General features: G+C 39.6%; 1 protein-coding gene across 1 annotated transcript in view; it reads left to right on the plus strand.

Moving 5' to 3' along the window:
* Nucleotides 1-20,636, plus strand: part of LOC310929584 (receptor-type tyrosine-protein phosphatase gamma-like) — a gene marked incomplete at its 5' end in the record, with an annotated part of 392,250 nt that overhangs the window by 247,350 nt on the left and 124,264 nt on the right. Inside the window, one exon of the mRNA XM_083892388.1 lies at nucleotides 10,038-10,186. Coding sequence (XP_083748514.1) covers nucleotides 10,038-10,186 — 149 coding nt within the window. The remainder of the gene's footprint in view (nucleotides 1-10,037; nucleotides 10,187-20,636) is intronic.

Genomic DNA, 20,636 nt, shown 5'->3' on the forward strand with positions numbered 1-20,636 from the left:
CATGTTTGGGGTCAAAATTAGTTTTTTAAATATCTACATTACAGCAAAGCGCAACATGACTTTCCTTTTAGAGGATAGTGTTTGTTTCTGACACAGTTTACACTCTTCAACTTTGAAGAGACAACTTCCGTGTCCCTGGTCCTGTTTGCTCACTGTCATGAATACAGTGTTGAAGTAAGATGCCACTAAGGACACAGGTACTTTTTTCCCAGAATGTGGCTGATAAAATGCAAACCCTATCTCCCCCGTCATTGTTTTGGATACAGAATGAAGCAGTAGCTTTGTGAGTTGTTGAATTGTTCAAAAGTTGTTTTTCCACAACATAGTATAGCCACAATCAACAAAAGAAGAACGTACAGTAATGATACTCATTACGGTGACAACACGTTAATAGTAGAGTTATCATTTATGTTTCCAGTAATCGCTATGTAATAACTTGGTAATAACAATGGAAATAGTTGTGCTATATAAGAGAGTATAAATTGTAACTTTACAATATAGTAATTATTGTTTTCAAATATGTAAAGCACTTTATGCTACATCTTTGAATTGTATGAGTGCTTTATACATACATGTATTATTATTATTATATATTTTTTTATTATTATTATTATTATTATTAATAATAATAAAAATAATAATAATAATAATAATAATAATAATATATCCTTTAATAATTTGTGATTTGATATCCAATCATGCTGAAAAAACAAAACAAACAACAGCAGCAACACATTTCAACTCCCAGTAAGTTTCTTCAACGTCACTGTTAAGTTCGAAAACACATCATGTTAGCTGTTTTATTGCTCGAAACTAGCACCACAACAGCTAACTGTTCCTGGACTATCCAGTCACATACACATTAAGGCAAGCATTCATGCATTGACTTAATTAAAGCATCAATGCATATGAGTGGTGGCTGGTTGTATGCTTAAGTCAAGCTGTGCACTGAAGACAAAATACAGTGAGCTGTTCATAATAGCTTAATGGTAAACATGATATAAGCGACGAGTGTAATGTAATATTTAATGTGAGAGCCAGCCCTGAGGCAGACGTGCCATGAAATGCGCGTGCAGTCGTATAAGCGTTGCAGAAGTGTGGCTAAAAATAAATATAATGTTGTTTACTGTGACAGTGTTGGGATATGATTTAACATGAGGGGAGTGAAGTACACACTGGAAATAATAGGATAGTATTAGGGGAGAGAACTGCTAAAGTTATTTCCAAGAGGCTGATTTGGTTTCTTGTCAATCAGAAGTCACAGCCAGTTTCCACCTGTATTTATGATGCTGAACCAATTTGTGAAAGGGTAACTGGCAGGACATTTGCTACATCTGATTATAGAAAAATCTATGATTTGTTATTGTTTTGACCAACACCTGTTTGCCCAGCGTATAATTTTACAGCCCATTGCAGACTTTTTGCACCGATATCCTTGAATACACCCACTAATCAAAAGTTGTCCTTAATATTTGTTTGATCCATCGAGTTGACTTTCTGACAATTTATGACAACAAAATATTACATAAAACACATTTTGGAACACAAATATACAGTACAAACACATTATTGTATCAAACATTAAATACATGAGAAAGCCTGTTTGTCCTCCGCAGCGCAGGAATGACACTGTGTCACATGAAAAAAAGCTGTCAGTCATCTGCACCGACTGTTGAGCAGCAACAATGTCGGTGATTAGTACCTGTTGTCATGGCCTCACTCTCTGTTTGTCTCCTTGTCTTCAAATCTGCTCACATGACACAACAGAAACCTTGGATGCCAGCAGATACTAATATGTACAGCTGTTTTTGCTCATTATGCCTAACATACATTGATAAACAAAATTGTGTGGGGCAGAGTTTTTGTGTCATACCTGGTCTGTGTTTATTTAAATACTCAAAGTTCCTCAGGATAAATCCAAGACTCCCCCACTTTTATTTAAAGGGACACTGTGTAGTATTTATGGATTTATATATCCCAAAATCCACTTTTCTATACATATTATGTGCTCCTGCATTGTCTAGCTGTATAATAGTTTTTGTTTCACTTTCATAGTGTTTCAAAAAGTCATGTAAAATAACATGGTCGCGGGCCGCGGTTGCATAGCCACTGTTAGCAGCGAGATGCCATGTTTCTACCGGAGCCTGTAAGGACAAACGCGAGAGAACAAATCAAGCGTCTCTTTACTTGTAGCGGAAGTCCCGCCTCCTCTCTCTCCGCTTCGTCTGCCACGGCCGCGATAGCTCGCCCTCTCCCTCACCTCACGAACCTCATCTGCTGACACGGAGAAAGACGACGAGGACGACATTTGACCGGCTGCGGATACCGTAGCGCTCAGGGAAGGGAGGGGGTGAGCAGAGGAGCAGTTCTTTGTTGTAAATTTCAGCCTCTCCTCTAGATGTCACTATAAACTACTTAAATGAATTAAACACTACGAGGATAGACTAAAATGTTTATGGTGTAATAAAGTAATCGACTGCAATGTTCTGTGATTGCTTTTGAAACGCAACATACCTGTAAATAAGCTAATTTTACAGGAGGAGCTTCTTTGTGTTAGTTTTTTGTTTGTTTGTGTGTTTGTTTTTGGTTCTGTTCAGGCTCACATTATATTGGTGAATGTTAGTGAATTGTCCATGTCTATTTTAATGCCGACTGACAGAACATGTCACCTGCACTGTTCACCTGTGCTTTACATCTTCTTTCTTACACAGCTGCCTCACATGCTCTTTTAACTACATGACAGCATTAAAGTCACAGTTCCCGCTCACCTCCAGAGTATTTTTATCGAGGGTTACTCTCGATTGTTTCTCACGCTGTGGAATGGCTCACACTATCTTGAGGGTCTCTTATCCCCACATCATTTTACACAGGCAATTTGAATATGCCAAGTGTTCTGCTAAAATCCCCCATAATGCTTGACTTTTATTAAGCCTCACATACATAATGCTGCCATTTGTTGCTGCAGCGGGAGCATTAATTATACAGTTATCCACTCAGGCAAATGTCAACTAAATTTCAAAACAGCTAACCAGAGAAAACAGTGTGGGGAATTAAAACTGTGGCTCCTGCAGCTGTTTATGAGTTCCTGGGGCTCAAGTCATTCGATGTCAGACAGCTGATTTGCATTTATGTTGGATGTGAGCGTGAAGGCTTTAGTTATAGAGCGGAGGCGATTAAATGCATCAGTGCTGGGAGTCAGATATATACGTATATGTTAATGCTCTGATGATGAACACACATGCACACACACGCGCGTGCGTCACACACCTTACGAGTAATCAGCAGCACTTATGAGTATAATTTTTGAGGCTTATTATTAATGACAATCAGTTCTTCTGTATCACAGTAAGTCTTTCTGAAACGTAACCACTGTTAAGTATTTACATAATCCAAATATTGTGGTGTATTTTAAGTTGTTGCGGACGTCCACCATGGATGGCTTCAGCAGCCTCTTTGTTATGTTCACTATCCTGTCGCAAATAGCTAACTCTGGTTCTAAACAGAAACACTATGTCGATTACTTTTTAGTTTCTACGTCTTCTTTTGGCTTCTCCCAGCCTCCATCGTGCTTTTCCTTGTGTCCCTATAATCACTATCCCTCCACTGGCCTCTCTTAATCTCCAAACCATTCAACCTGAGCTGTCCCTTGAATATGCTCATTTCCAATCCTCGACCATCCTGGTAACTACCTAACAAAAATCTCAGCATTTTCATCTCGGCCACCTCCAACTCTGCCGTCTGTTTTTTTAGGCAGTGCCACAGATGTCTCATAGCCGTACATCATAGCAGTTATATCACTACCATCTTGCAGACCTCCCCTTTCTCTTTAGCTGCCATCCTTTTGTCACACATCACCAATGACACTCGTCTCCATCTACTCCACCCTGCCCGCACTCTCTTCTTCAGTTTCTACTTATTATTATCATCACAGATTTTTACTTGATTTTGAACGTTTACATTGTAATTTCAATGAACCAATAAAAAAAAAAACACCATTTGGAATTCACTCTATTTTACTCTTTGTTTAACTAAAATAATTAGAAATGAACAATTAATTAACCTGAGCCTGACAATCATTTAAAAACATTAATGTGACATTAAAGCTGCAGTAGGCAGGGTAGTTGGCTGTGTGTTGAGTCTCATTCCCAGGTTGAATTAAAGGCTAATGTTTCATGATGAAGTCTCTCCATCCTGAGTCCGGATTAGCACAGATACACATGCTCCGCCAATATTTACACATATTTCATTGTGTTTATTATTTTCCTGTTTCTTTAGGTTGTGCTGTAGTGTAGTGGGGTTGTTATGAATGCTGTAACACCACAATTTCCACCAAAGAGCCCTGTCACAGGCCAGATTTGTCCAAGTCTAAAAACAGAGCTCAGAAGCGGTCTCGACAACGTCTTTCTCGACAACGAAAAATTGATATGCATTATGCTGAATGGTTATTATGGATTTATCGATACATTAAGCCAATAAATATGTTGCCTACCCCAGCTTTAATGTGGAAAAATACAGACATTGGCACTTGTCTCATGGACTTCTTCTGATAAGTTTACTTTCTTTTAACTTGTGGACACCACAGTTCTTGTTGTTGTTGTTGTTTGTCTTATTTTTCTATCTGTGTTACCTGCTACAGCTGCCATCTGTTAACTATGAGGCTCATTACATGTTGTGGGTTTGAAATTTATATTTGCATATGTGAGGCTGGTGGAAAATTCATGGAGCATACAGACATGTACGAGTTGGATTTCATTAAAGAGATTGCATCTCTTCCTCCTATAGAGTCGCCATACCTCTTTGATTTTCATCTGCATAACACTCAATTGTTTTTCCAATTATCTGGTGACATTTTCTACAAAGATTGTTATCAACTTATTCAGCCCGTTGTCTGAGAGAAGACAGGAAAAAAAGAACAATTTAAATGATATATTGTCAATCCAGCCACATTAAAGTAAAGGTGTATTATATAAATGTATAACTCGACAGAAGGCATCAATTTTCAATAAACTACAGTAGCTGCACCTTCCGTTTACAACATGATGGAGAGCAGAGCTGCAATGTACAGTATATTGTGTGCACTATATCTAGTTAGCATATTTTGTATTTTGTTGTATACTAAATTGCCCCTTTGGGGATATTAAAGTAAATCAATCAATCAATCAATCAATTTCAGCATTTAATTCAAGTTCAGCATTACACTTTAGCAATTAAGATTCAAGTAAAACAAAATGCCGCTCAGCATTTAGTTTTAATTAGTGCATATTATGGACCATTTAAATTGTTGTGACATTAGGATTTGTTGACTGGTCACTAAATGTCAGAGCGAAAGACTTGTCCGGGTAGTGTTTGTGTATTATCTTGGACTTTAAGCTATAAAATGCACTGTGAGGCAATGCAATAATACATAATTTAAAAGTATCAACTTCTTGGTTATTAATTCATTAATGTATGTTAAATGTATGCAGGAAACAATATTAGCATTAGTTGGGAAAAGTATATCCCATTGTTGAAATACTTCTGCCTCTCTGTCAGGGTGTGCGAGTTTATTTCATGACATTATGATTCAAGTGCACATGTGCTGGGCTGGTGGTTTCAAACTGGTGTTCTGGTGTGGTATATCAATACAAGGAAGAGCAGGTGTCATGATTTGCTCAGAGAGCCAATATAATGATATAATGACAATATAACCAAAACGAAACGTAAGAACCCGCCAGATGTGACAACATTCCTGAAACTTGTGTGCAAAAAAAAAAACACTGAGGGCAAAAAGGCAACCATCACTGCCAAAACTTTCACCCCTCAGTTGGCTGATATGCAGCATCACGCTGTGTTGATGTGCATAACATTAAATCAAGGCCCCTGAAACCTTGTCCATGTTCTCAACTGTGCACTGAGAGGAGTTGATCACCAAAGCCTCGTCCTCCACAGAGCTGTATGCTGCCCGTGATGTCTTGATGAGGTCCAAGGACATGCTTTTGTCTTTTTCAAGTGGCTACACAGTCCCACATGAGGACACTGCATTGGCTCACCCTGATGTTGAAACATCTCAGTGAGTTTAACAACAAGGCTGCGCGGGAGGGAAAACCTTCGCTTATCCACTCACAAGATTCAAGGAGTTTATGGGAACGCTCAGCATCTGTGGTGTGCAGCATTTGTACAGCGCAATTTGAACATGTTCCCACTGGCATCATGTGCACCACAGGCAGCCAGAGAGCATGCTGTATTTGCTGAACAACTGAAGACTTTAAATAAGAGGGTTGAACATGGACCTGACACCATAAGGGGGCTTTGGCTTTATAACCCTCTGTTTCAGGTTTAATCAAAAACAAAAACAAAATACAAGCGCGTGTGTGCGTTTAAAACAGGAGGGAGACTGACAGAGACGGAATGACGTGAACTCAATGAACCCTCCATTAAGACTGGTCTCTGAGCCTGCAGGCTTTTCTTTTGTTGTGAATGCCCTAATTCAAATCCCTCTTTAAGGAGAGAGGGGAAGAGACCACTATAACCTTATATTCTCCAATTTCTTTCCCCACTAGCTGTGTAATTAGGTTCCCTCCATACTCTCCATGTTTCATGTCCACAGAGAGGCGCTTGGCCTTTTCCACTTGTGGCCACAATTCTCGCCATGCTAAAATGAGGATCCACGTCATTCCATGCTCATATTTTGGAGCTCACATTCCATTCCAATTGCGGTTCTTTCTCACACGGATTTTGCCCCCATTGTATGTCCTTATATTCTTTAAACAATGTGTTATACAGGTGTGGATGCATTTTGTCTAATTATAGTATGACCAATGAGGTACAGTGAAGTATCCCTCTGTACTTGGTCACTGCTGTACCCACTTTTGTTCCCAATTTTCAGTGACTTATTAAGGTCACAGAGAGTGAGTAAATGTCTTGTCTGCCTCCTCGTCACTGCATGTGTGAGCAGGCGGGAGTGAGTTGCATTGGTGTGTGAGTGCAGGTATAGCTCAGGCAGCCGAGACAGGCGATGTGTTGTGTCCTTTCATTCCCTGTGGGAGTGGGACCGGGCCAGCTGACCTTCAGCTAGAGGATCACAAGTGGTGACACCCGCTGGCACAAACAGTGAAATGAGAGCGAAAAGACCCAGATGGAGAAAGAGAAGACCTCATCATTGCAGTCAAGATGAAAAATACCCGTGACATGTTTGATGCAGAGCATCCCCAGGCATTCAATTCAAGCCATTACCCCAAGGCCCCGCAGAGACAAAAAGCGGCTACTGATGATGATGATGATGATGATGATGATGATGGCCACCTGCAACGTCAGAAGCGCAGTGAGCATTATTTAAATGGATTTGGGCTGTAGCAGCATGTGAAGAGCCATGTAAAAAAATGGTAACACAAACAACAGCTGTGATACAAAATGGCGCCCAGCTTCTACTCTCCCCGAGCTACATAATACATGGCTAACAAGACAAATGTCCCTGTGCTTTCTTTCGCCATGAATAATGCATGGGTTCTGCACAGTTTCTAAACAACAGATGAGCGTTTTATCTGTGGAAGGATCACCTGGTGGAGTTGCTGCTGACTGCTGTGATGGAGCTGTAAAATCAGGGCTGCATAACCCCCCCCCCCACTCCTGCACAGCAAAGTCTATGCAGACACACAGCACTAGTTTCAAACCCTAACCCTTAACCCTAACCCTCACAACTTGAAATTGTTGATCTTTAGTCAACTACATGTGATTGAAAAGACAAAAACTTTAATTCCATAAGTTATGTCCTGTTTATTGCTGATTAGCAAAGAGAAATGTGCTGCAATTAGTGAGGTACCTCACAAATGTTACATCAACAGCAGCAGCTTACAATTCTCTAATATGACTAAACCAACTACTCTGTGATAGAAAGATACAAAGACATGACTCTGAGATTTTTCCTGTACCTAATAATATCTACCAGACTAAAGTGTTTTCTCACGTTTGAGTTTGAGGTTAAAATCGTGACAATGCTGCAACACCCCAGCACATGCTAATTATTTGTTTGGAATATTAATGAGTCAATGAGGTTTAGCTTGCAGGAATTGTGTGCCAAGCTTGTTTTTTTTTTTTTTGTTTCTGTGTGTGGGAAATTTGATTTCCGTCAATTTCAATATAAACAAATGTCTTTTAAACAAGTGTGAAAAGGTGCAATGTAAGAATCAAAGAGGAAACACATTAGGTATGCATTAAGGAAAACAAAAAAAAAAACAATGTGACTTACTTAAGCCAAAATAGTTGGGAGAAATTCATCCATAATTTACATTTATTATAAAGTACCATTCCTCATTGCAAACACTTTACACATACTTTGTTAATGGCAGGATATTTGCCTTTTAGTAAAGTGGTTTTGCAGTCACATTCCAAATAGTGTAGTATATTCAGTAATGTATGATGCATGGATTGTGTCATTAAACTGAGCCTTTGAGTGTATGACTAATTACCAAAGAACAAATGTCTCTGTGGTAACCTTATCTAATCACCTTATTTCTTTCTTTTTCCATTTCACTCTCCTCACCCTGTATTTTATCTTGCCTTTCTAAAGCTGAGTTTTGATCGATGGGATCCTCTAATTTTCATCTGTGTCAGCAAACAGAGAGAACATAAGGGGAGACGTTATTGAAATGCAAATGTTACTGGCTTTGGGATAAACTTCAATGACAAGGCACATAAACAGAGCTCAGTGTTTAGTATGTGTGGTATTACTAGAAAACAAGAAACATCATTTGTCTATGTAACTAAATGTAGCTATAAGGAGGGACGGTTTATATTTTGGTACCACATTTTGTTTCTGTTTTTCTGATTCGTGCAGGGTAAAGGACAGTGCCAACATCTAGTGGACATCATCATGTGGAGGCTCAGTCTCCACCATAAGCTCATATTTAATCATCCCAGTAAAATATGTATTATTAACAGTATTCATAATAATGTATATTATTATTTTTATTCTTTCTCTGCAGCAGTATACAAACACTTTCAAGGACCACACTCTCATTTGGGCTATTCCCACTTTCTTTGTTGGGAATAGTTATCCAGGGCAATTTTAGACAACATGACTACTCCAGTAAATAATCCACTTGTGTTGGAGTCTATGTGGGATGTAACAGACCCCAAATAGTGTTTGTAATGAATTGCTAATGCTATCTGTCATTCATCAACGTTACAGTTCACAGCATTGTAGTTAAACTAGACTACAGTGTGTATATATATAAATATAATAATAATATAATAATTAATTCTCTATCATCAAAAATGTCTTTTTAAACTTATTTTATTGGTTTGGTTACTATGTTCAACCCTCTTGTTTACTTTTCTCACATTGTCGTACTGTGTTCAAAGTGCTCCTCTTTTATCAGGTGTACATGATTCACACTCTTAGCCACTGCTTTTATTAAATGATGAACCAGTTTGCCCTGTTCACTCAAGAGCTTCCTCTATAAATGGAACAGAACAATCTAATGAAGTATGGGTGTGAGGCGGGCAACACTGATTAATGGAACACGGGAATTGTCTCAGAGCCATTTGTGAAGGTGAAAATAAGGCCCTCCTCTCAATTTTCACTATATTTTAGTAATATTTGATGGAATAACAAAGGATTCTGCAAGGGCAATTTGCGATGCCTGAAGAGAACAATTTTGCTTGGCAAATTAGCCCTTCATTTGAGAAGTTGCCTTCCAGGCTGATGGAAAATGACATAAATGGTTGTGTGTGAGCACACCTCATTCGTGGCACATTTAGAGGATAAACACGTCTACCTTTAGCACGTTGCCTGGATACATCCTTTTTGTCTGTGTCTCTTCAGAACCTAAAGAGTTTTCATGGCGTGCATGTATCCTCACGCACAAGTTTTGATTGTGTTTCCAGTTGTCTTTGAAAATTTGCCTTCACGTCAGCAGACACCAATTTCTGTCATCTGTTTCTTCAAGAGGAATGATTATAATGATTGCTGGAAAAGTTCTTTATGGGTTATGTCTAACGACTTACTCTTTCTTTGCTCTTTCTTTTGTCTGTTCTCCTATCCTTTTTTTTTTTGCCAGTGGCAATTATGCTGAAGGATGAATACTTTGTTCGGGGAGCTGGACTACCGGGGAGATTTAAAGCAGAAAAAGTGGAGTTTCATTGGGGTCCCAGCAATGGATCTGACGGATCTGAACACAGCATCAACGGCCGGCGTTACCCTGTGGAGGTAAGCTCAATTTAACAGCCTTGAAATATCCAGGAATAATTCTTGACAGCAAGCACTTGTTTTACCTTGTTTTGACAGTGATGTAGATTTTGTGATATACATCTTAGAACACTGCCACACTGGCCTCATTATAGTGAATTGAGTACTCAGCTCTGTTCTTTTAAAAATACTGTATATAAGATAACATAAGTATAACCGGAGAATTGTACGCAAATGCTTCATAAGAATTCTGATCCTGATTTGAACGCACACACCATCGTCATCATCATTGGTGGTCACTATGAGTATGACTGTCTTCTCTATGAGACTGTCTGCTTGTGGGTCATCAGATGGCTGTAGAGGCCTATCCATGATCCACATGTATTGTATATATACATACGCATGCATTGTTAATACAGTGTGTTACAGTTTCTCAGTAAGAAACAAGTACGGCACAGCCTCCCCTCCTGGAACAATAATAATAATAATACATTTATTTTGTGGCTGTTGTGGCTCCCTCTCTGTGAAATAGTTGGCTCTTCCCATATTTATAAAACTTCAAGTAAGATTGTCCTTGAAATATGTTTAAGAAAAACACCCACACTATTATTTGACCTTTGGTATTTCTGACACCCATAGATCATATAGGCAACAACAACATCTCTTTAGAACACAGAGGGAGGGGAAAGTGTGGAATTTGGCATTAAGGTCACAGATGCACAGGTACTTTTGTGTAACGTCAACTTAACAGGAAACAGTCGAGACCAGGAATAATCTTTCAAATTATTTATTTTTTTTTTAGCGTGAGAGGCACTTTTTGCATCCTACTTAAACTTTTTCCAACTAAACTTGTTATGATTTAGTGGGTGTGCCCTACTGTGTCTGTGTATTTGCTTGTTATTTTCTTTGCATCTGTCAGTCTCTTGAATACTGAAATGTCATCCATCTTTCTGTCTGGACCTCTCGTAGACCACTGCCTCTTTGCTATGGCTGGCCAAACAGATGAATATGTATTGCTTGACATTTGGCAGATCAGCTCGCAGACAGATCTGCTTGATATTGTAATCTTCTCCTTCCGCTCCGAAATTTCCGCACTTCTCAAACCTTTTCACAATGTGGCATATAGGTGCCTTTGTGTCAGTGGCTGAGATAGTTCCAGTGTGGAAGTGATGCATTCATCCTCTTGATTTGATTTTAGAAGTATACTGCTTGCCCGCAGGTGAGGAATTCAGAGATTCTGCTGAAAACACACAACCTCAATGCATGACAAAGCATCCTGAGTCCATGTTTCTAAATCGATGTGAAAAGTCAGCAAGGCAACGTTTCCTCATATTGAGCTTCACTGAAAGTCAAGCCACACACACATACAGTACACCAATGATTGGCAATATGACTATCGGCTAAGATGATTCACTTGTGGTGATGGTGCAAAACTTGTTCAAGCTTAGTGGGCAATATATTTTTGTTGCTAATGATCAATAATTCAACAATCCTAGATCCTTTTTATCAGCCTTGGAGAAAATCTGGCATGGGGAAGTATATTTTTGACCAATCCACTCCTCTTGGCTGTTTTACTAGTAGCACACCCACATCCCATCTGTGGAAGGGTAACTATTCCAGCATTGGAAAACAACTGCCCACCCTAAAAACAAAGCAACTAAAAAAGTAAAATAATCTAAAAGAGAGTCCGACAATAAATGGGTGGAGCCTCTCAGAGATAGAGATAGCCTCACATTATTTCATGTGCAATCCCAAAATGTTCATATTAAAGAACCTGGAAAATAGAGATTATGCCTACTACTATGCAGCTGAATATATTTTTTTCATAATTTATTTAATGGATTTGTACTATTATTATTATTTTTAGTAATAGTAGTAGTAGTACTTGTAGAAGTAGTAGTGGTGGTAGTCATAAAACTACTACAATAACCATTTATACCTTGGGTATAATGAAAAGTTATCGAAACAACTTGTCCTGTCATTCTGTGCTTGAGGCGTGAGCTGTTTCTAAAGGCTCTTTAAAACTGAGTGCAGAAATCACTTGTGTCTGGCATTGAGTAAAACAACGCCTCTGCATTGGTGCAAACAGTAAATTAGCGTTGTTTTCACTTGTAATACATCTGAAGGACATGTTATCTTAGAGCTTTAATCACAGCATCTTGATTCTGTGATATTTTTGATGGAGATTATCATTCCATCAGAATCTCGTACCATCCCATCCCTATTTCCCATTATTATTTCCTGGTGTATGCGAATAAAGACATTCCAGTTGGCCAACAGCCAAGTTAATTCACTCCCAAGTAAGTGGAGGCATTAACCTAACAGTGTGTTAGTCAGTGCGCAGCTGACCTGTGGCTGGGATTTATCTTCCTGTTTTCTCGTAACATACACACTCATATACATAGAAACAAACATGACTGCGGCGTTGACCTTACCTGATGAATGTTCACCTTCCAATTAGACACTTGAACCTGCATCACGTCTGCTTTCTCAGTAACTGATCAATGTGTGGTCATTCTCACTTATCTGGGATGAATGTGGGCCAGGACCTGTGTGTGTGTGTGTGTGTGTGTGTGTGTGTGTGTGTGTGTGTGTGTGTGTGTGTGTGTGTGTGTGTGTGTGTGTGTGTGTGTGTGTGTGTGTGTGTGTGTGTGCGTGTGTGTGTGTGTGTGTGTGTGTGTGTGTGTGTGTGTGTGTGTGTGTGTGTGTGCGCGAGTGTGTGTGTGTGTGTGTGTGCGAGTAGCAAGAAAGGTAAAAGTAATTCCAGATATGACAAAGCAGTGACCTGCATGCTGAGGGCAAAGGAGGCTGAGTCCCGCACAGAATCTTGATTATGGTGTAGTCAGTTCTGTGATTCACTGGGCGGAGAATGTGAGAACATTGTGAATACATATACCTATAGTGCTGTGCTGTACATCATTTTTACAACTGCATGTTCAGTTTCATTTTTTGTTTGTGTATGCCAGTTTTTTCCCAAACTTTGTTTTTAAGATTTCAAGACGTGTGCATGCTTTAAAGTCACCAAGAAACGTGAACACTGTAATGCATAATGTCCACTTTCTGTCCACACAATGCTGATCAAGCCTATTAGCTCCACACAACTCTCTCTTTGTATGTATTGGTAACGCTGTGTTTAGGTATTGTGTTGCCTCATGAAATCCTGGAAGTGATTTGTTTTCTGTCAAGTTAGACAAAGGAAACCGCAACATTGTGCCAGCAAAGTAAGATGGCTGCACACAAGTGTTGTTTGGCATTTTTTAATTTTTTAAACAACATTTGGATGGCCTCAAACACAGTTTGGCCTCTTAAGCATTTACATTTGACTTAACCAAACACACAGGTGATGTAAGTCTTGAAAAAAAAAAAAAAACGTTATACTGCAACTGTGTGTCAGCAGAGGAAATACAACCACTGTGCTACCCGTGAGTGCCTGTGTGTCAAGGGGGGGAATTGCTCTTACGACACTGTAACATTTACTCAGCATGTTCTCTGATGCTGCATCATAGCCTCGGCACCAGTGGTGAGATAGGGACACGGGTTTTGATTGCTCCCCAGCACCTGGTTCAGTGTTATTGTCTGCTGCTACACCACACAGTGTTTTCTCTGCAGAGAGAGAATGGAAAACTGCATAACACATGCAACGCACCTGCAGAGAGCATGGCTACATGTTTCCATTTACAGCTGTCTTATTCAAAAGCTTCAGTTTTGTATGTATTCATACTGTCCCTGTTCACTAACAACATTCAATTATATATATATATATATATTATGTATGTATGTATACGTTTTAAAAAAGAGATTACATTGCTAATGATCTTACCTTAAATGACCTTCTGACTAATTGCATTCTCCGTGCATCAGACAGTGATGGCCAGTCAGCAAGATCTATAGGTGTTGCCTTCATGTACTCGCATACTTCAGGATGTGTTCCAGTTGATGGGCCGCAGCCTGATGTAAAGTGTATCAGAAGAGGATGCTGTGCTGGTTGTTTCTTCACCTGCAAGTCAAGAATCAAGGGTTTCATTTTTTCAATTTGCTCTCATGTGTCCTGAAGCAAACAAAAACATACGTGACTGCAGTCAAAGGATTAGTACTGAACTACAGTAAGGTAACAACTGTATATTTTGATTTCAAAAATAAAAATAAAATGTATGTAAAATCTGCTTTGGCAATTAGTTTAATAAAAGTTGAGCTAATGCAGACTTACTTACCCCTCTCCTCTTAATCCTGTTTAGTCATTATGGGTTGCCCTGTTTAGTGAGCAATATTGTAGAGAATGATTCAAAAATAGTCGTGACATTGTTAGTCATGGCACAGCATTTCTGTCTCTTTTCAACTGACCTAAATTCAGCGGCTTTGAGATGTAGCTTCCCCAGATGAGTCGAATTCAAAAAGTCGATACTTTTATCAAGGGTGCGATCAAAACAGACAAAGACACTGACATAAATGGGACATGCTTGACACCAAATGAAGAAACCAAGCATTTTTTTTAATTGCTAAACATGAATTTTACCTCCCTTGTTCCTGTAGATGGTGTTGTGTAGATATTTTAAAGTTTAGAGTTTAATATTAACATCAATCCTATAAGGAAAAATGTACATTGGCTATTTTTATTGCATATGTACAGCCCATGATCAACATGGCTTTATGTTGGGCAGTGTCACAAATCAGTAGATACTGTCGATTGAATGGATAGTTTATTTAGGCATGGTTGCCTCAGCAATGACTGTGTTGCTGTTACCTGAGATACAAGCACTTGTCACTACTAAAAACATAGTTGCCAGTGGGGACACAAATAATACTTTTTTGCCTTTTAAGAATAGGCTCACCAAGTAAAATCTATGGATACTTATGAAACCTTAGTGTTGTTTGCTTCTTTTTCTCACTGTTAGCCTTTCCTGAACTGAATGAGTTCTTATACCAGTTCTTGGCCCAAGGGGCACAAACAACTCACAACTCTCACTATTTTCCATTACCTCATACCTCAAAAAACTTGACAACCACATTTTATACAAGCATTCACTGTATCCTATTTTGAATCTCTGGAACGTTCAGCATGTCGATGGTTTTGGCTTTTACTTATAATATGTGGATTGTGTTTCATAAAAGCTGATGGATGAACTTATCTCATCCTTACAATCATCAGGAGAATTTCAGTTTATCCGTTACTCAGATTCATGACCAAAACCCAAGCCAGAAACCAATTTTGTAGGTCAACATTCTGAGGTTTTGGACACACACTTTACAATGTTTCACTTGTTATGAACGACCTACTCATCAGTTGATCAAGAAAATGATTGGAAGATTCATCAACTGTGATAATAGATGATATTGTGTCCAATGTGAAATGGGGCGGTTCAACATTTGCAGTTTACCATGTGGACATTACCATTCAGCTTCAATGAGCATCCTCACACAGCAGTTGTCTTAGCTGTGTTGTCTCACAGTGAAGACCACAGGGACAGATTCAACATCAATAATAGCAAAAATTATGACAGCTTTAATAACATCAAGAGGAGGTGGCGGAAGAGTCTAAATGCCTTTCAGCAGTCCCATGATGTAACTCGTGCTGGGTAGAATGATCAGGCTTGTTTTGCTCTAATATTAAATGAAGGAGAAATGTAATTAGGGTTCATTTTCTTGATTTTTTTTTTTTTTTTTTATCAGTTTCGTTTGTGTCGCTATTTTTCTTAAGGGTAGCGGTAGAGGAAGGCTCCTGCAGTGTCAGAAATAGACTGCGCGGGAAGCCTGATTGAATCTCAGTACATTTCCCATCAACCTGCCCTTTTAGATTCTCTTGCAGCATGTGGGGTGTTTTAAGTGACAGGTCTTGGTTCACCAGCAGCAGCATGCTTCTCATTCTGGCGATCATAAACATTCACAGCAGGTCTCATAAAAATACACTCTCCAGTTTTAGAGAAACGTTGTAACATTTAATTTCTTCTTTTTTTTTAAACCTACACTTGTTTTTTTCTTCCATCCATCCATCCATTGTCTACCGCTTTATCCCCCACCAGAGGGTCGCGGGGGGTGCTGTGCCTATCTCAGCTGACATTTGGCGATAGGCGGGGTACACCCTGGACAGTTCGTTGTTTTTTTCTTTTCAATTGAATTTGCTTTAAGTTTATCTTTGCGTCTTTTATTTACCAACATTGTCTTTACATTTGGAGTCCCATTTGCCTCTCGATCCTTGGTTTTCCATCCCATCCTTTCATTTCCTTTCCTTTTCTTATCCTCCTGCACCTCGTGCCTTGGCAGCTCACTGCCTTGCTGTGGGTGGTGGTGAAGAGAGACTGTGCTGCGCTTGTGCCTTCTCTTCTTTCTCTGCATGAATGATGTATGATTTACAAGCCTTGCCATTTAGTAATTGTAGCCTAATAGAGCCCGTGAATGGCATGATGAAGTAGGGACCCGCTGCTCCCCTACCTGCTGTTTTAAACGGTAATGCTGTGGTTAATATGCTAAGCACAGCACTGGCAGGCAGCACGGCACGGGTCTTAAGCCGGAGTGTGTCACACCCAGCAGGTCCTTGTGTGTCTGTGTGTCTGTGTGCGGGTATGCTCACTCCCATGTCCTGTACCCGTGCTTTGCACTGCTATGTGCTTTATATTCACAGTCAAGCTCACCTACAGGTGCTCTCACTGAGGAATGTGTGTGGTTGTTGATTGTGGATTGTTAAGTCAGGCCCAAGGTCAAGTGAAAAAAAAACAAAAAAAAACAAGAACTTTTAAATGCATGCTTACACGATAGTTGAAAATAACTTTTGAAGAGGCTGTTATTTGCAAGCGGAGCTGCAAGGTTTTCACCAAATAGCTCCTGAACATCTGACAACAAAAAAACACACAACATTGAGAGCCAGTTACGTATTTATGGCAATTTCAGTCTGGATGGTAGAGAAAACAGTTTATTTGCTTTTACGATCAGTCATTTGCTTAACCTGAGAAGTATGTATATGTAAAATTGTGATAGGTGACCACAAACCTCCTAATTGTTCAGAGAGGAATGACAATCATCTTGTTTACACCTTACCAGGAAATGAGCATGGGTGATGGATGAGGTCAGCTTTTGTATTTATGGGAAAAATCCAGTGTTTACTTGTCTTTGCGCTTAAAACACAGACTAAAGGTTTAGAATCTCAAAGAGAGTTTATTTTTGACAGTCGGTGCAATGTAGCACAGTAAACATGGGAAGTAATGAGTTCTACAATGTTTGTCACTCCTCGGCTGTTTATTTACAATTCCCCTTCATTAAATTTAAATCTGAGTGTTATCACCCAAACTCTGCTCTGCAGCGTTTTTTTTGCCAATTCCACTCAGATTCATAGCATAATAACTTTCCTGTGCTTTTTCTTATCAAACTTTTTTTTATGTCCAGTTTGTTACCAGCAAGCTGTGATTTCGGCGATATACCACATTTATTGGCAAACAGACAGAGTTATCAATCACATGGTGGAGAAAGAGGAACATTTGGCAAGCATAAACTGATGTCAGACGAGTGGTTTGTGAAAGCGCTGATCTCCTCTGAATTTCACACACAGCAGTCTCTAGAGTCTCTTTTCCTGAAAATAAAGCCAAAAATAAATAGATAACACACCAGTTTTGCACATGGAAACACCTAGAATGAATGGTTGGAGCTTAACGAAAGGCTATACAAACTTGTAATCCATGCCACAAACTATAAATGCCAGGTTTGTCCTTATGTGCACAGAGGTCAGTCCAAGTGATGTAAGATTTGTCATCTGCCCATTTTCATGGATTCTATGTGTTTGGTTTGGTGCACAATCTTGGTTTTGGTCAAAAGAGACATTAAAGAAGATGGTTAACCATAGAAAATTACCCACACACATACAACTCTGCACTCAAAGAACACAAGAAAATACAAATGTGGGTGATGTTCTGTAGTGACAAATTGCCACACTGGAAGTGAATGAGATATATAAAGTATATACGTGCATGAAAAGCTTGATTGACATGGACCCTCATTAATAATGAGTGGGCCTGTACATTCACATGGAAATGAGATATAGTAAATTAGCCGTATCTATGTAGTGCTTGTCTAGTATTAATGATCACTCGATGCTACTTTACGTAACAGTTGTGCCACATTCACACGTTCACATCCATATGCTCACATTCATACAGTGCATTTATGTGCAGCACTTTTTAAAACACCTCTTTTGATGCACATTCACATGCTGCCGATGGCCGTCAGGAGCAACTTGGGCTCTAAACTGAGAGACAACTAAATCTACCCCTCACCCGCCATGAATCTAAAACCATTTGCAAACTTACCGCACTCATATTCATTATGATATGCACCCCGGTGTGTCAGTAAACCAGTACACTATTCCATGGCTACCCCCGTCTGCGGGACCTCACCTGTCCCCTCGAGCAGGTGAGGGTGCTATCAGCGCTGTAGCTGGCTGAGGAGCTAAGCTATCCATTCTGTCTGACTGCCTCTTGCCAAGGCTCATTTTTATCTCAACCTCCTCCCAAGCCTCCCAGACGTGATAAACGAGAGGAGCGAAGGTTGAAAAGATGGAGGGGGGAAGGGCTGAGTGTGTGTGTGGCTCTAGAACTTGCTCTGCCAGCTTTTACCCACCTGCCTAGATAAGAAAGGCACTGTAAATTAACACGCGATAGGGGAGCTGAGAGCACAGGCGGTGTGTGTTTTGTGCGCTCATTCACACGTATACACACACACACACACGCACACATTTCCTCTCTTTGCTTTGCTGCAGGTATCACAGATAAAGATGTGTCATTGATGAATGAGATTTTATTTCCCATCAACCTTTGCTGCGTGGGAAATGGAAAGCACATCCTGGCCCCTAAATCATCAGATGAATGATGATAACACCGGGTAGCAGTTTTCATTTTTACAAACTATTTTCCTGCAAAACACTGTATTCAAACTGTTTGTTTATATCAGAGCCTGTTGTGTGTGATCGTTAGCGCGTGTGTTCCCCTTATTGAAATGAATGCTCAGCTTACACAACCTGCGGTGTAGCTGTTTAAGCTCTTGTATGGACCGTGTTTAATCACAACGGAGGGTAGAGATCTCCTAATTTACCCTTTACCTACAAGCAGACAAAATCACAAGGAGGAGAGCATCACCACACCATTCTTTATCTCGCAATATGAGAAATACAACACCTGTCTGATGCAGAATAATGACACGGCCTAATTCATGCTCCTCTATTTTTGGTACCATTTGTTTTCTTAATTGCTTCTGGCAGTCAATTCCTGACTGCAAATGACAAAATAAACAATATTGGAGTCAGTGTGCTCAGCGCAAACACCATAATTCATTGGGACTCGTAATCTGGCACGGGAAACTTTTATTTGGCATATATTTGTCAAACAAATCAAAAGCACTTCAACAAACTGGCACTGTCAGACATTTTTATCACTGTCATGATCATGCAACACAAGGCTGTTTCATTACATCAGCTCAAATCTCATCAGCAAAGGAAAAGTGACACTGGACAGTCCAGATGAACAGACCATACCACTCAGTATGAGCCAGTTTTTATGTGACTAACTGATTGGCAGTCCGTACACCTTATGTGTGTTTCTCGTTGGTCATAAAATGCTAAGAGTAAATTCGGCTTAGCACTCAAGTGGAGCTTTTTCAAAGTAAGTGACATGGATAAAGAGCATGTCAGCTGGAACCTATGGGAGGCCACACAACATATTTGATAACCCACTTAAAGTCACATAACCTGACAGAGCATGACAGTCACTTGTTTGATGTAATAGTTGGTAAAGCAAAAGAAAATATTAATTACATTCAGAACAAGATCAAAGGTCACAGGTTGGTTGGTACCTGGTTTGCTGGTTTCAGTTGCTCTGTTTGTTACAATCAATCATATCACCTTGAGATGTATCTAATACTTACATACTTACCCTGAAAAGGGGCTCTGTCAAGCAATACTATCAGACCTCAGTGAGGAGGAGTTTATGTGTACAGGGCCCTGGGCAAGAAGCCTCAAACTATTGAAGGACGTTTGGTTGAGGTGTAGAATCAACTTCTGTGAATTTCTCGTACGGTGCAATGTTGCTGTTGTCCATCTTGATGTAAGACAAATAACTTCCCGTGTGCAGGCGAGATGAGATCTTAAAACTGCTGTACTGAGAACCACAGAGAGAGAGAGAGAGAGCAATGTGAAGCTGTGTGAACACGCAACGGTTTGCATGTAATAGACATGTGTTTATACTTAAAAGCCAACAACAATCATTTTCAATATTTTCCACAATATTTTGTCTTCTAGCAGAAATTGGACCTACGGTTTGAAAATCACTGGCGTAGTTGCAATGTCACCTGCATCCAGTCACCGCATAATCAAGCAGTAATATTTCATAGCTAAAATCAAGTTTCAGCTATTACAACACAGATCCTCTAAAGCTGTCATTAACTGAAATAAGCTTCAGGCCTCTAACAGATATTGATTATTGATGCGGTGTTTGTT

Source organism: Microchirus variegatus, assembly GCF_963457635.1.
Source record: "Microchirus variegatus genome assembly, chromosome: 7".
In the NCBI taxonomy this organism is placed as follows: domain Eukaryota; kingdom Metazoa; phylum Chordata; class Actinopteri; order Pleuronectiformes; family Soleidae; genus Microchirus; species Microchirus variegatus.